The 17,768-nt window shown below is 40.4% G+C and overlaps 1 protein-coding gene across 2 annotated transcripts in view; it reads right to left on the reverse strand.

Annotated features, from left to right (window-relative positions):
* Positions 1-17,768, reverse strand: part of LOC138267525 (cysteine-rich secretory protein 2-like) — a 183,936-nt gene that overhangs the window by 12,452 nt on the left and 153,716 nt on the right. For both annotated transcript variants that reach the window (XM_069216535.1, XM_069216534.1), the window contains exon 9: positions 14,782-14,907. In XM_069216535.1, coding sequence (XP_069072636.1) covers positions 14,782-14,907 — 126 coding nt within the window. The remainder of the gene's footprint in view (positions 1-14,781; positions 14,908-17,768) is intronic.

Genomic DNA, 17,768 nt, shown 5'->3' on the forward strand with positions numbered 1-17,768 from the left:
TTTCCTCCTGCTAATGAGAGGAGGGCATGAGAGGAGTAAGAAATACAGGCCAGGATTGGCCGAGAAGGAACATAACCTCCGGCCCCCAGGCCCGATTGGTCGCGGATGCGCTCAGACAGGCTTGCCTTAGGCACGGCCACATCTCCCCCTGAATAAGAGCTGCAGGCTTAATTACCACGTGACCAAAGGTCAGCAGCTAGACTGCTGACCTGTATTCCCTCAAAATGGTTGTTGTCCAAGTTCCAAAAAGGAGGGCTCTAACAGGCCCACACTCCTTTAAAAATGTGCTGAGTAACATAAATATCGGAGCGCAGAAGGCGCCTGGTAGGAAAATCAATAATGCTCCAAACAAGGTTAGCGAGAACAAGAACTCACTAAAGCAACCAGTGAGAAGGCATAAAGCGGGACCTGTTAAAAACAGAATTAAATATCTGACAGTAAAAACCACACAAAGTCTAAAACGGTCTAGTGAATAAACATGCACTCACACACTGTTACTTCTGCGCGGCCGCATCTCCCCCCGAATAAGAGCTGCAGACTCAATTACCAGGTAACTACACGTCAGCAGCTAGACTGCTGACCTGTATTCCCTCAAAATGGTAGTTGTCCATGTTCCAAAAGGGAGGGATCTAACAGGCCCACACTCCTTTAAAATTGTGCTCAGTAACAAAAATATCATAACGCAGAAGGCGCCTGGTAGGAAAATCAATAACACTCCAAACAAGGTTAGCGAGAACAAGAACTCCCTAAAGCAGCCAATGGGAAGGCATAAAGCAGGGACCTGTTAAAAACAGAATTAAATATCTGACAGTAAAAACCACACAAAGTTAAAAACGGTCTAGTGACTAAACGTACACTCACCACTGTTACACAGCAAAAGTTATGCCCTGGAGAATAACATATCAAGACTTTTCACTATTTTGCGTCATTTTGCAGTGGCACAAACTCTTGATAAATCTGTTCCATATGTTTATTTGCTAGAAGCAGTTCATTTCTAGGTTACCCCCATTTCCTGCCTGAAGCATCTGAAGCTCATCTGACAGAATCTCTTATATCCATCAAGAACCATGCTATAACAGCAGCCAGATCCTATGTTTGTAAGTGTTGTTTGTAGTATTTGTATACCACAAATCTAGACAGAGGAGTGCTGTATAGGTTCAAAGGCAAAGTCAACATGTGATGAAGGTTGCCGGTTTGTGGACTGTTACTGCATCATGATGCAGTGTTCTTTAAGAAAGTGAGTCTTTAGTTCTTTATTAAACTGGAGCAGAGTGTGGAGTCCTGAAGGATAGTGGGCTATTGTCCCAGATCTAAAACATAGCTCAAAGTCCACAGCTCTTACGTCTCCCTATAACTGTAAGCTGCTTAAGTGAGCTTATTGCCGCCCAGCAACAGCCGGGCTACATATTAAATCAGCAACTATTAAATCTAGTTGATTTAAAAATGTTGGTAATACCACAGAAAGGGTGACAAAGTAACAAAGCAATGTTCGGAGTGCCACCATTTTTGTTGCTAACTTTCACATAATTCAGTGATGCTGTGGTCCTACAAACATGTCCTGATATGACATCCTCCTCCCCTTGATATATCTGAACACCCAGAGTTCTGAATATTTGATGTTCCCATCTTAGATCTGATGGAACATGTTTGTCACCCACGTCTGTGACCAGTCATATGGGAAATATACAAGATTTATCCCAGTTAACTTTCAGTCCTGGGAACATGCCAAACTCATGTCAAACATCTGTTAATGGATTTCCACATCCTTTAAATATAATAAAACATCATCAGCTCGTATAATATGTGGCATTCATCACATCTGCTATTTCTGTTCAATATTAAGTGCCAACTGCTCAAATTCTACTGGCCAAAGGCTCCATGGTCATTGTGAACAGTAGGGTGGATAATGGGAACCATGGCATGGTTCTCATCCAAGTCTCACATTCGTGGAATACTATCTGCCCCTGCTTAACTCTTGCCATCAGCAGAATACATAGCAAGGAAATTTGTGACCAAATTTCAGATTTCATACCTAACCGTCTTAGGAGTGCAAACAGGTATTGCCACCTTTCACATCTATGAATATCGCCACTCATAGTGTAAGAGCCTCTGGCATATTACTGATCATGTAATTCACTCTCAAGAGATTGGCTGGTGTGTTCCCTTCAAACCAAATGCCCTCTGATCAATGTAAACCATGCATAGGAGAACTCCAGTAATTCAGTCCCCTAAACCCTTATTTATCATTTTGTAATCCTCATTTAACATGGGAAGAGGGCCATAAAAATGTTTGCTCATATCTGCCCTGTTTCAGGAGTGAGATAAAAAGTACCCACCTAGTCATACATGGTAGCTTACCTGTCTCCGTGCAAAATACATGGCCTCCAAAAGGGCACCTGTATGTCAGAGTAAGAGATAATAAAATGTGGATGGTAATTAATCTGTACCTTGATCTTTCTGTTCGTTAGAGCCAAGATAGCTTTCTTAATTTCCACTGTGGTAATCAGATCCTCAATATCTCCACAGTCTTGAGTTGCCAACGTGACAGATATCTCTTTTTTCTGCAACATTAACCTCATCATTCTTGCTGTATAGGTCATAATAATAATAATAATAATAATAATAATAATAATAATAATAATAATTGAATTCCAGGTTTATTTTAGGGATTTGCAAAATTAGCATAATTTGCATTTGCGTAATTCCCTAACTATTCTGCAAAATTATGCATAATTATGTGAAGTTCAGATTTGTGGTTTAGCTCTATATTTTAGCACAAAAAGCACCCTTGTGTCAATTTTTGATATAAGAATGCATTTCACACTAAAAAAGTGCAAAAAAGCACTGTGAACACTGTCACATGTTCTGTTGTTCACCATGCTTTTGAAGTAAATTTTTGCTGTGAATGCTAAATTTGTAATGCAAATAGTGCATAGTTACACAAAATGGTGTGATGGTGTAATTTCAAGAATTTTGTGTAATGAGTGGAACGTGAAATTAAGAAAATTATGCCCAGCCCTGGTTTATGTCAACTTGTGTGTAGACTACTTCTTGCCTATTGTATTCAATTGTAGTTGGGGCTTGTTATACCTGGCATCATTGGCGTGGTCTCTTCTGTCTTTTTTGCCTCAGCTTCCCATGTTCTGACTGTGTGCTGGACTCTGTTTTTGCTGTTTTTGGTACTCTGGGCACTTTACCACTACTGACCAGTGCTAAAGTGCAAGTGCTCCTGTGTAAAATGTATGGGTAATTGGCTTTTCCATGATTGGCATATTTGATTTACTAGTACATCCCTAGTAAATTGCACTAGAGGTGCTCAGGGCCTGAAAATCAAATGCTACTAGTGAGCCTGTAGCACTAGGTTGTGCAACCCACATTAGTAACCCTGTAAACATGACTCAAACCTGACACTGCACTGTCTGTGTGTACAGTTTTAACCTGCCATTTCCACCAGGCAAGTGTACCCACTTCCCAGGCCTAAACCTTCCCTTTTTATATATGTAAGGCACCCTAAGGTAGGCTCTAGGTAGCCCCATTGGCAGGGTGCAGTGTATGTTGAAGGTGGGACATGCACTGATGTGTTTTACATGTTCTACATGTCTAATAGTGAAATATTGCTAAGTTCGGTTTTCACTGTTGCAAGGCCTATCTCTCTCATAGGTTAACCTGGGGGCTGCCTTTAAATATGTTTGAAGTACAGATTCCCTTTGAGAGCAGATAGAAATTTGGGATTTGGTGTCTCTGAACTCACAATTTAAAAATACATCTTTTGGTAAAGTTTTTGAAATTGTTAGTTTGAAAATGGCACATTTGGAAAGTAGGTTCTTGCTTTAACCATTCTGTGACACTGCCTATTTCTGGATTCCCTGTCTGGGTCAGAGTGACGGTTGGGCTGTTTGTGAATCTCCTCAGAGACAGTGACACAAAGGGAGCTGGGGTGTAGCCTGCAAATCCTGATGAGCCATCTGAGCTGGAGTGGAGGGAGGAGTGGTCACTTACACCTTAATGGGCTGTACCTGCCCTCACACAATGCAGTCTCCAACCCCCTGGTGTGTGTCTGGGGCCTGGCCTGGGCAAGGCAGGATTTTGTGAACAATAGAGACTTTAATTTGAAGTTTGCCTACTTCAAAGGCAGAAAGGGGTATACGTAGTGGACCCAAAACCCCAGACTTTTAGATCCCTGCTGGAACCAAAAGGAACCACTGCCAAGAAGAAGAGCTGAGGAGAAGTGCTGCCCCAGCATATGACTGTGCTTTTTTAGGCTATCCTGCAGTAGCCAAAGATTGGACTTTGTTTTGCATTCCTGCTTGAAGAAGAATCTCCAAGGGTTTGAACTGAGTTTGCCTCCTGTTTTGAAGTCTCAGGGCCATCAAAGACTTCCTCTGCCAGCACCTGGACTCTCTGCTGAGACTCCTGCCCTGCCAAGCGGTGCCCTATCCAGTCTCAGGGCCCTTGAAAGGAGAAGCTGGGAGAACAAGAGCTGAAATTCACACACAGAATACCGTGCAGGGAAATTTTCGACGCACCATCTGCAACACAGCTGTTAAACAACGTGCCACCAGATTCACGGCAAGAATCAATGCTCCACCAGCATCGCGGCTGGGAGATCAACGCATCACGGCTGGAGAAACTACACAACACCCACTTGCAGCTAATGATGCAAACCCCATGCAACATGGTTTTCTAACACCATGTGACCAGATTTCTCATGTATCATCCCTGGGCGTTAAAGTAATTGTGAACCTGCATGGATCCGAGGTGCCCTGTCCAGAAATCAATGCATCACTCTCTTGCGAGGGAAAAAAATGACGAATCACTGACCCGACTGGAGAATAAATGATACACAGCCTCACTTGCAAGTAAGGAATCGACGCATCCCTGACTTTTCCGATGCACGATTGCCTGTGCAGCTTTATGTTTTATGCTAACCAGGTACTCTGTGTAAAATGAACATTTCCATTGTTTTGTATGGACTAAGACTCTTATTCTTTTGAAAATTCATATCTTGACTTGTGTATGTTGAATTGTTGTCATTTTTGTCTTGTTTGGTTTAGATAAGTATTGCCTATTTTCCTAAACTGGTGTGGTGTCCATTTTGTAGTGTTTTCACTGTATTACTGTGCATGTTGGTACAAATACTTTACACAGTGCTTCTGAGATAAGCCTGACTGCTTGTGCCAAGCTACCAAGGGGCTAAGCAGGGTTTATCTAAGTGTGTTTCTCCAGTGCCCTGACTTGAGTGAGAGTCCCTGCTTGGACAGAATGCAACCTGACTGCCAACCAAAGACCCCATTTCTAACAGGGATTCCTTTGGTTTAGATTTTACCAGCTCATCAGCAGTCTTCCTGTCTGATCTCCCTCAGTGTGTTGTCTGTTTAAGTACTCCTCATTTTCTAAGCATCTTAATTTCTCTACATTTGTGGCATATTTTTCTTGGACCTGTAATAACAATGCGTGTGCAGTGGGGTCTTGAGTGGTCTTTCTTAACAAGTCTCTGATGTTGGTTTCTAGTGCAAGCATTTATCTTATCAGTACCTTACGTACACCACATGTTGTTTTATTACAATGAGGCCTAAACATCACCTTGAATGCTTCACATTCTATCAAGTGTCACTCACTGTGCGCTCATGCTCTATGAAGTACCATACTATTCCATCTTTAATTCTCCCTTTGAATCCAGGGAATTCTAGCTTCATGGCTTGCAGCCGCCATGAAGTATTACTGATTTAGTAGCTTCTCCAACACAGCATTACAATTAATAGGTTATGGATGGATAGAGGTATCCCCAAGTACTCTGCATGATGGATTGGTGATGTAGGTTGACTTGTGCACAGTAGCCCACTTAGAAGGACATGTAGGTCATACACCAGGCAGTAAAGTAAGTACTCTTTCACGCTAATACTGCAAAGCACCCAGAGGCACATTGAAGTCAATGGGAGCCTCCTTTTAATGCCTGCTCTGAGCAGGCATTAGAAATCCGGGAACAAAATGACGCAAAGAAATTACTCTAATGTGGCGTTTGAATGGCACTAGGCCCTGTTAAATCTGGGCCTTAGTATACTGAAGACAATACCTGAAAGTTGGTAAGTAGAAGGACACCACCAGAAACTTTGAACTATAACAGGTTGGAATGGGCTGGGATTGGGACAATGGAAATTAATAGAATAATGCCTGCAAAGATACAACTACACAGGCAAAGAATCCGCTAAACAATAAGAAGGAAATGTGACATTGCAAACAGAAGAACGATAAACAAACTATCAAAAATGAGAATTTGTTTGCTCCTTGGAAAGTGATCGAGCTCTGAGGGTATAAGGTTGTTCAAAAGGCAAAGAGCAGTTAATTTGCTGTTGTCTGCAAACACACACATCAGATTTCATGGAGGAAGAGCACTGGGCGAGTCTCATTGCAAAAGGCACAAAGCCTCGAATCTCACTGGTAATCATAATAATAATAATAATAATATTAATAATAATAATAATAATAATACATATTTCAATACAACTACAAGAGAGAGCAAAAGACAAAAGGGAAGTGAACAAGAATCACAGAAAACAGGAACTGGGCTCACGGAAAAGCAGAACCAGATTCTAACATGAGGAGCAGGACTGAACTCAAAGTGGAGAGTGTGTACAGACATAACTAAACACTGATATATAGAAGGAACAAAGAGGCACGAGAAACGGTTAAGTCAAAGTAATAAAATAGGAAGTGGGGAGTAAGAGATAAGGCAAACCAAAGCACAGAAAATTAAGGGACATGCACGAAAACAAGGTAGCAAAGCTAAGTTGATGCAAGCAGGACCTCAGCAAAAAGACTGAGCTCCTATTTTAATAACAGCAAGAAGCTCACGGGAGGGACACATGCTGGAGGAAGAGGGACACATGCTGGAGGGAGACATGCTGGCATCAAAAAGGTGCAGTGACTCAGGAAACAACAAATGAAGTGTAAACTGCACAGGAACCTTGAAAAGGAAAGACTATGGAAAGATTATAGAATACCACAGGCACATAAAGGGGAACAGGAAAACCAGGAACAGAGAGTGGAATAAAGTTGTGAATAAAGTTGTGACAAGTTAATGAAGCAAGTCTGAATAAGTCAGTATATCGGTAGGTCTTAGGAAACATAATGCTGCACCGAGCCTCACCACTAGGACATGATTGGAGTAGGGGTTAGCAGTAAAAGAAACTACAAGTGAAAAAATCAAGATTATAATCTAATGTTGAGCAAGGTGATGGCAGCTGTTCTGGCAAGGTCAGGCCTAAAGGCAGGACTTTACAAGGTGTACATGAGAGCCACCTCTATGTTGGGGGACAGAATCGTGAGAGAAAGCCCGTCAACTGAGTGTGTGTGTGTGTGTATTATATTTGCCTTGGTCGGCTCGATAACCTTCCCTACTATCAAAGCCTGCATAGAGTTAGAATAGTAAATACACACTTCATTACGGTCAATGGCCTGTCCTCATAATTATAGGTATGTCATGTTGTGTGTGTGTGTGTGTGTGTCCAAAACCCACTCTGATCTGTCTTTGGAACACATATACATACTAGTAATACATTCTCCCTGTCCAACATACTCTCTATTATGACTTATATGTGTTTCATTTTGTTAATTATCTTGTCAGCAAGGGGTACTCCAGGGATTATGCATATTACATTCCCTCTTGCAAATGCCAAACATCCACATTTATATAATTGCCCTATTCATCATTCGTTTAGCCTGAGTCTTTATTTGGAAGAATATGAGTATCTTGTAATCTGAAAGCCCCTTTTCTCAAATATATGTACCTTAAATCTCTTTGTCGAGTGCTTCATCTGCCTTAAATTCCATGTGGGAAACACGTATTTCGGGTTTAGTGTCATCTGTGCATATGAAACCTCATGATATAGCAGAACTATATGAGCCTAGTCAGAATGAACCTCTTCCTTTTATATCACTTCCCAGGTAATTGGTAGTTATCCCCGAATGGCCAGTTTATAACAAATAGCTTGTTAGTAGACCAAACGTAAAATGCCCCATAAGAGTGAGCCAACAACTCATAAAAAATATAATCCCATCCAATAACAAACTATATAAAACTATCCATTTCCTTCAGTCCATCTAGTGGAGTAGGATGGGGTGGGAGTTCATAACTTCAGTGTCATTAACCGACTGTACTCACATAGAAGGTAAGCAACCTTTCATTATAGTGTATCCTTCATCCATGTGCTGCAGTTTACCTGTTACTACATTTCCTTTTATCATAGAAGACACTTGATGTATTGCATCGCTGTCCACCCATGACTGTTCTGATTCAGAGTCTAGTGATGAAGATGCATTATCTAAGTATGACTGCCACTTTCAGGATCGACAATCTTCATCATGCTGAATGTAAGGATTCCCCACATCTTTTTCCTCCTACATTTTCTTTTGGATGTGTTTCTTTGGCATCTTGCATCCGGATGTACTTCTTTCTATCAATCTTTGCTGCATGTTTCTAATAAAATACACCCCTCCTTTTTCTGACTACTGTCATTTAGCTCAATCTTAAGCCTCCTAAGAGATAGTGAAGAATTTTAACTAAGCTGGGAATAACAGCATGTACTGGACACCAAGGGGGTCATTCCGACCCTGGCGGTCAAAGACCGCCAGTGCCGCGAATGGAGGAAGCACCGCCAACAGGCTGGCGGTGCTTCCCTGCCCATTCTGACCGCGGCAGTAAAGCTGCGGTCAGAAAACCGGGTCCGGCGGTTTCCCGCCGGATTTCCCCCGGCTGGGCAAATCCGCCAGGGCAGCGCTGCAAGCAGCGCTGCCCAGGGGATTCTGACCCCCTTCCCGCCAGCCTGTTTCTGGCGGTTTACACCGCCAGGAAGAGGCTGGCGGGAACGGGTGTCCTGGGGGCCCTGGGGGCCCCTGCACTGCCCATACCACTGGCATGGGCAGTGCAGGGGCCCCCTAACAGGGCCCCAGCCTGCTTTTCACTGTCTGCCTAGCAACTGTACCCGTCGCACACCTGCAACACCGCCGGCTCCATTCGGAGCCGGCTTCAATGTTGCAGGCCCCCTTCCCGCTGAGCCGGCGGGCGCTAACATTGTTAGCGCCCGCTGGCCCAGCGGGAAGGTCGGAATGCCGCCAGCGGTCTTTTGACCGCGGAGCGATCAAATGGCGGTTCCCCCCAGGCAGAATGACCCCCTCAAGTGCCTTATGTTTCCTTTTCACTCTTGTGAAATAGTTACTTTGGTTTTGTACAGCAATGGTGTAACCCTGAAATATCAGTCCTTTGTTGTTGTCTACTATAAAATGTGTTTCCCCCCTTGATCATTGTAGTTTCAGGTCTCTATCTCCATAACTGAATAGTAGGACCAACACTGGCCTCGGGGGCAATGTGAGTTTTGGAAGTTGTATCTGTACCCTGTGCATCCTTTCTATAGAGTGGAAATTAGTTACTTCATGAGGGGTCACTTCATTATTTGGTGATTTTCCAGGTACAGTGCCATATCATGACATTAGGCTCCTTCTGATAAGCTAGAAATGTGAATATTGTTCTTTCTAGCATCATTTTCTGGATCTTCAGCTATGTAGTCCAAGATTTACTTTTTTCTCTGTACATCAAATTCTGCATTTCTAACATAGATCTTCTGTGGTAGCCTGTAGTGCTATTGAGTCCTCTGCCTTCTTGATATGATGCTATAGACAGTAGGGGATCAAACTGTGAAGTATATAGTCCTGCCTCCTATTTTTATTATGAAGAGGGGATCCATATCTTTATCTTGTGTTTCGTGTGGCTCACAATGTGTTAGTTACAGCGCCTAGGGCTGTTTCCCTCACTCAACTCAGTTAACTACGTGGCACCATTTGTGGATTTGTACTTCTGGGTGTTCTAAACTAGAAACTCAATCCTTCATTATCAACTAGCTTGTTTCTGAACCCCGCCTATCATTATTATGGGTCCCATACACAAACTGTGTGGTCTTTTTCCCTCCGGTTAGCTTCATTAGTAAACCTTCTCCCAAATGGATAAAGCTCACCTGCATATTAATGATGGGCTTTTTTTTCTCTTGGCACTGGGTCATTTCAGTATGTTCATTATGCCTTTCCGGCAAATGGCTGATTTTTGTGGTCTTAATGGCCACCTTCTTACTGCTGTTGCACAACTTCTTTCCTCTACCATGCAGGGCATGCCCTTATTTCTCGGTGGCCTGATTTCCCTGTCTGTTATTTATCTTACCTGACACCTTCAGTTACAGGTGAACAAGAACGTTTGGAATAGTTTTTCACGTGGCTCAATTTATGTGATCCAAATTTGATATTTACAATGAAAAGTGACAGAAATCAGGTAGAGTTTCTGGATGTTTGCATCATCCATAAGGATAGATGTCTTGTTGTATCATTGTATGTTAAACCTACAGCTAGGAATACCCTTTTACACTTCGACAGTTATCATCCTAGAAGTCAGATGCAAGGAATTCCATTCAGCCAGTTTTTGCGTATTAGGAGAAACTGTACTGATATGAAGGATTTTTTGGAACACTCTGAATGTTTGGCCAAGAAATTCCTAGCAAGAGGCTAGCCTAACAAATTGATTAAGGATTCTTTGAAAAGAGTGAAATATTATGATCGTCAATCCATGTTACAAACGAACAGCAAGAAGATTAATGAAAGGCTAGTATGCACTATTCGTCATTCAAACATCAATGATAAAATCAGATACATCATCAGCTCACAATGGCATATCCTCAATGTGAGGTCAGACTCAGAACAAATAGAGAAACCCATCTTTGCCTTTAAAAAGAATAGCAATTTAAGAAATATTCTGGTTAAGTCAGGAATGAATACCTGTAAGGAACTTACACAAAAGTCTCTCTTTGGTTTGAAACTGATTACTGGTAACTATAAATGTGGAGACTGCTTAGCATTCAAGGAAGCTATTGTGTCAGATAGAATTGTACACAATAACAAGTCGATTGATTTGAGAACAATGTCAAATTGTAGATCAAAGAATGTGGTCTATTTGATTCTCTGGCCATGTAATTTGGGATACTTTGGGGAAACATCAAGAGAATTTAGAACAAGGTATTACGAACATAGATAATCTCTGAAGACCCATAGACATAATGCTCCACTAGTTGCACATTGGACTGAATTTGCCCATAAAGAGGATGACATCAGATGGAAGATCTTGGAAAAGATCATCTATAAAAGTGGATTTGATACAGACAGGATGAGAAAAAAACTTGAAGTTTTTTGGATTTTTTATTTGGACACTTTTAATAGAGGATTGAATGAGGATATTCCTTGGCCTAATACCCTATAGCAAAGGTTTTTTAAATCTTTTATCTTAGATGAAATGTATTTATATTTAATATCCACCTTGGGTATCTTGCTGTATTGTCCTTTTAAGTGCAATATAGGTAGTACATTTGTCTTTGTATGCTTAAAAGTTCTCTTTGAACTTTTTTGACTTGCAATTGCCTTTGTTTGCTACTATTAGGTGAATCTGGTTACTCCGTTTAAATATGCTGACACCGTCTGTATGTTGGTTAGCCTGTGTTTGTGAAGAGTCCTTTCTCTATTTTCGATCTCTTCGAGTAGTGTTTTTGGGCTGCTACAAAAGCGGCTTGAGTTTAGACTCTTGCTGTTTCGCCAATGTATTCTATCAGGCTATAACAGAACTTCTATCATCTTCTGATGACAAGGTGAGTACTGCTATTTTAGAAGATAGTATAGTGTTTTGTTTTTTTCACATTTAGGCAGAGTAGACACGCTGCGCAAAATGGGAAGAGCACAACGCATCACCGGCGGGTGTCTTTCTGTGTTTCCTTGTTTTCACTTAGCATCGGAACTGGCATTAGGGAGTTTCCTTTGCTTGATTCACGGACTCCAAGTGGGTCCTTGACGGTAGCGCTTTTGCAGAAACGTATAAGTGTTTTACTTCGAGCTGCATGTTTATCGTTTCTGCAGGCATGCATATTTGTGAATTAAGAGCTGCGAGTGAGTGCATCCGTTTTCTCTTGTATTAAGAGCGAAATTATATAGATAAAGCTTCAGACATTCAATGGAGTTGAAAGTTCGATTTTGATTAGTTTCCCTTGTTTGAGTAGCGATTTACCTGGCTTGGCCTCAGTGCGGTTTATATTTTCTAATTTTGTTGTAGAATGACTGTCAAAGGAATGCTTATGTAAGTTAGAAAGGCGAAATCCCGCCAGGTACAGTATACAGCTTGTTAGTGTTGTTTTTTCTTTGGGGCACAATGTTGTTCACACTTGGTGTCTTTGTGGTTCTCGGGCTGTTCACACCTTGCTTTGGTTTTTGTATTTTTTTATTGGTAATCACTACAGGGTGAATGGTTTATACTGTCTATCTCTGTCTCTGGTTTTTTGTTTATTTTTTTTATTTTAATTTATTTTTTCCTGTTTCTTATTGATGCTAAGGTAAGGATACTCACATTTATTTACTCTCTTTTTTCGGGTGATCAATTGAATTTGAAGAGTTTGAACTATTTGTTTATAGTGATTAACAACTCAGCTGTTACTTAAATTCTGATATTATTGAATAATACATTCCCTTTATCCTTTTGGTATAGATAAAGCAAATTTTGTTTTTGGTGCTTTGTTATACATGCCCTGAGGAAAGTGGCTGTGTGACCATATACACATTTGAAAATTGGAGTCCACCGAACACGGGTTGGCTAAGGAGTACCAAAGCGGTCAATGGAAAATTGATGTTTGATAGATCCAAGGACGGACTGTTATACTTGGACTATTTAAAGCACAGACAACATTGTGATGTGGAGCTGTCTTTAAGATCTAAAAAGTTTAGGATGGCCATGGAGTGCTAAAGTGGTCAACAGAGAATTGATGTTGATGAACATATATCAAAAATTATTTATGTGATATTTTTCTGTATATTATCAAACATATTTATTTGTTGTGTGTATATATATATGTTATTGTATTTGGATTTATGATTTGTTTGGTTTGTTGTGCATAGATTATGTTACATGTTGTCTGACTGATTGTTGGTGTAAGTCTGTGTTGTGTTGTTATATGTATAGTGTTATCTCTCTTGTATGTTATTTGTTATCTTGAAACTTTAAGATTGGTCTGCCATTGTAAATAGTTGTTGGATTTGTTTTTTATGTTTAAGTTGCATTTCGTAATGAATAAAAAAGATATTTTTTGGTAAATTAGATAGGAGAGTAATTTTTATTTTTATTTTGCGCTGGCTCCAGTACTCTCCAGACTCTCATAAGCGACTCAAACTGATGCCTCACTCGCCTGGCTCCTTTACCTTCCTCTGCTCTGCTTCACTAGCTTGGTGTCCCTTTATTATACAACACCCTCACCTCTTTTGTCAGCCCAGTCATTCTAACCTTATTCTCTTGCAATCACCAAGATGACCATCAGAAGATCTCTGCTCCTTGGACCAGCCCCAGCATTCAGTTCCTCTTTATCTTTCCATGGGGCTGCAGTGGGGGAGTCAGTCCAGTTGTTCCCACCCAGCTTGTGCCACCATTTTGAGGTTCTTTGTCTCCAGCCAAATGGTTCGTTGAGCTCCCTGAGATGTTTAAAGCATGGGCAAAGTGAGAAATTTCTCAGGACCCCCACCTTTTAAGGGGACCCTTGGTAAAGGGATATTTCTCTGTTTTGATCACTTTTATTGATTTCACTATCAGAACCCCTCACCCTCTCACCTCTTGTCCTTACTTCTGACTCTGTTTCTATCTAGTGTCAGTTTAGGGGTTTTTGGGCCTCAGACAGGAAACATTTCAGCTGTTTTTAGTGACAAATTAAATATAATATAATGTTTTTGGCATCAAGCAAGTTTGAATTATTAAGCAATATGTCATAAAATACAATGTTGTTCCGACCATAGGGTCCCAAAATATGTCTTGCCCAGGCCCCCAAGAATCCTGCAGGTGACACTGTGACAGCTCCTACACTCTACACCATCATCTCCACCATTCAAGCAGCCCGCCAGTCTGCAGCTGAAGAGGATAAACCGGCAGGTTAGAATTGTAGGATTTTTTAAAGTGTAGGGCAGCCGACAAAGAGCTCAAACTCACAAGTCTCCCTCTTTGCGTTACAGGCCACACTCGCCTGCACTCAACAGTCACACCTTTTAATATAGCAACCATAGGAAATATTTAACAATTGCCTACTTATTGGAACTCTTACTAAGAAACTATTCATAAGACAAGTATGTGAAACAAGTGACTAAGAAAACAAAGAATTAGTTTTCGTTGTTATAAAAATTCCTTCATGACAATAACTGGAGGTAAGACAAACATGTTTTTTAAATCTGCAAGCGTTAGGGAACACAAAAAGACCAAACTTATTTGTGTGATAGTGAGGCAAAGTGTGCAGATGCAGAACACACTTTCACTTAATGCTCTGCAGATTAAGAGGCCTTATGTAGACGGTGTCAGAATATATATATTTTTTGTTCTGGCAAAACATAAAAAATGGGTTACTTTTGGTGAATACAGCTGTTTTACATGGTATTTGTTTGTGATGTATATAGTTTATTTAGTTTAACTTAACCCTTGGCTAATCGTCATGATATATATACATCTCAAATGCTTATTTAAAATATTATTCTAATTAAAAATCTTCACCAATGCTTTACAGAAGTAGCTGGTGCACAATCATGGATAAAATAATTTATGAAAAACAACTTCTCAATGTAAATGTAAGTGACCATGTCAAGAAATATACTTTGAATTTCCACAAAATGCAGGGATCCTTGAGCATGCAGGATAGGTATAGGCTTGGATTTAGTATCAAGGGTCTGAATACTTACCGCAATAATTACCATAGTAGCCCCTTTGACAAACGCACTCACAAAGATCACTGTCGAGATATCCTCTATTATGGCAAATTTTCCCACCACAACATTTTTCTCTGTTTGGTCCTTTCCTGAGAAAAGCTGTAATAATTCAGAAAGTAATTCATGTTTAACTAAAAAAAGAACATCAATTTACATTGTCATTTCCTTTTGTTGTCTTTTCTAAGCGCCAGATGTACAAAACCCTTTTGCAATCACAAACCCTGCAATTAGAAAAATTACAGGGTTTGTAACCCCAAAGGGTTTATTTCAATGGTCGCTACTTTCAACAAGAGTAATGGGGGGGGTATAAAAAAATAAATAAAATGTTTTTAAAACACTTACGTTTTATGTTGGGAGAGACGGTTCTTTATGTGCCCGAACCACTGCTTTAGCCCTCCTCCTCCAGCACAGCCCTGAACCCACTCTAAACCAACTCCGAAGGAAAATTAAAATGATAATAATGTTGCATTAATATCATTTTATTTTTCCCTTTTCTTCACTGCATAAAACAGTGGGGCGACGTTTCTCCGCCTTAGCGGAGGAGCTACCACTGGTTTATTTATGTACAAAACCCATTTTGCAAGCCAGAAAAGCCTTCCCAACTCACAAAATTGGTGTTGTGTTCTATTGTGAATCTTAATTAGGAAGGGGCATGAAAGTGGTCACCCCCTCCTAATTGTGAGTCATATCAGTATGTCTCTATGTTTTGCGACTGCTATTTCGGTTGCAAACCATTGATCTGTTACTGACACCTCAAAGTAAGTGGTAACTGATTTGCAAAGGGTAATTGTGTCAACAGTTTCACAGGGGTATGGAAGGTAGACAGTGGTCTAGGGGACTAATGTCAACTCCCCCGAATGTATTCCTGAATGGGATTTCTTTTTAAAGTGTCATTGGTTCCTTTAAGTAACACAGACGGTTTAAAAAGACTTTCCCAATGCAGCCAATGCAAACACAGGGATGGTGGTATGTTGTTCTGGTATAGAACCATCCCTGTATTTGTAGTCATTCACAGAGGGTCACAAATAACGAATAGCCTAGTTAACAGTCATTAGGCAGATTATTCTGCATCCTCCTACAATTGGACATTTTGCAAAGCGGCCTACTAGTATATAGATCACATCTCAAAAATAAAGATTAGTTGCAAAAGAGGTTGCACAACTTGCAATCACTTTTTGTGACTTTTCCCTTGATACATCTGGGCCTACGGTGCTGTTCCATAAATATATAATTGTTTGATTTTTTGCAGAAGTCACTTTCAGGGACGTGTGCACAGCAATTGAGCCTAATTCTCAGTGAACACAACAATGCTTGGGGGGACTCATACACCAAAGATTGTTGTCAATGTTTGATGTCCCTGAATACAAAGACCCTAAAATAGTAAATGCCAGTAGGTGCAATAGAATACTTTGATACAAAAATAAACAGAAGTTCTGCCTGTCTGACATATCGTTTATGGCCCAACCACTTGTTGCATTGTCAATATTGACCGTGGTTTGGCACTGTATTGGATATCTCAGATGTTCCAGTATGTTCTTAGTTTAGTTCTGTAATCACTCAAATATCTATCAATATTTGGCATTAGATGGCTCAACAGTAGCTTGACTGGTTTCTGATTACAGAATCCCCTAACGTTAATCACAGTATTCATACCACATCACAGAATGGATTATCAAACACATAAAGGTATATGTTCGTGGTTTGTCACAGTAGAAGGCTCTTGAGTTTGTGGTGCAATGATCACCACAGCATTAATACTGAATCATTAAATGTTTCGGGACAGTGTTGCTGTTAGATGACTCCACTGTGTAGCACAGTGTTTAATCGAGATGCCATAATACTTTGCCGAATATTGGTATTGGACAGATATAATGATCTGTGACAGTGCTATAGTGGGTGAAAGGTTTAGCTGAATGTTGTCACTACGTTGTTCAATGGTTAGAGACAGTTTTGGAACTGGGCTACTCGATGGTTCGGTACAATGTTGGAGCTGGTTGGTTCTATGGCACAGGACTTGTACTGGATGGCTCAGTGCTTTGGCACTAGGTTGGTATGGAATGCTTCAATGAATTTTTTCAATACAATGTTACTGGATAGCTGAGTCGTTTTGCATAGTGCTGCAGGATAGTTTACCTGGAGGTCATCAGTTTGTACCAGACCAAGACAATAAGCACTGAGAAACATGTCACTGCTTGCTAATTTGTCCATTATCATGTTTATCATGATTCTGTGATAGAGATGATCTCATTGTGGGTTGTTTCTTTATGAATTCTTAAAAGTGTAACCTGGAAATGAAGAACAGATGCAAGGGCATAAAAAGTAATACTGGAATGTGAGACGTTGGAATGCACACATGGCAGTATTATATGAAGTTTTGTCATTCTGATCAAGATTTAACTAGTGGTTGTAGACTGTGTCCACGATGAGTTGTATTGAGTTCTTATTTTGGTAAAATCTGGATTAAACTGTTCTGATGGGGTAAAGGTATTAACATAGAAATCTTCTGGTTTGGCTGTTGGCCAGATTTTTGTTCTTTCATAAACTGCAAAGAAATTGTGGCCATCCTAATTCAGACAGATAGACGCTATTGATACCAAATAATGACATATCTAGGAATGGCATGAAAGAACAAGCAGCATCACAAAAGTTGAGTCATGGGATTCAAAAAGAAGGTTAACCAGAAGGTTACCTGATGAAACATGCTACTAATTATGATCTCAGTGTAATACAAGTATCACAACGATTGTGGTGCCGAACACCAATTGAGCTGATTTTGCAATTGACCCGTGAATTTGAAATGTCCACGGGTCTCAATTGCATGACCAGGATATGAGGGACAAAATGCTGACCAGGTAAGTGCAAAGAGAGTTGTAAGGATTTATTATTCTTAATTCAACATCTACATACCTCAAAGATATATATATCGCCAAGGAATGTATGTGTGGATTTAGGTATAGAAA

This window comes from Pleurodeles waltl, chromosome 12 (genome assembly GCF_031143425.1).
Source record: "Pleurodeles waltl isolate 20211129_DDA chromosome 12, aPleWal1.hap1.20221129, whole genome shotgun sequence".
NCBI lineage: Eukaryota > Metazoa > Chordata > Amphibia > Caudata > Salamandridae > Pleurodeles > Pleurodeles waltl.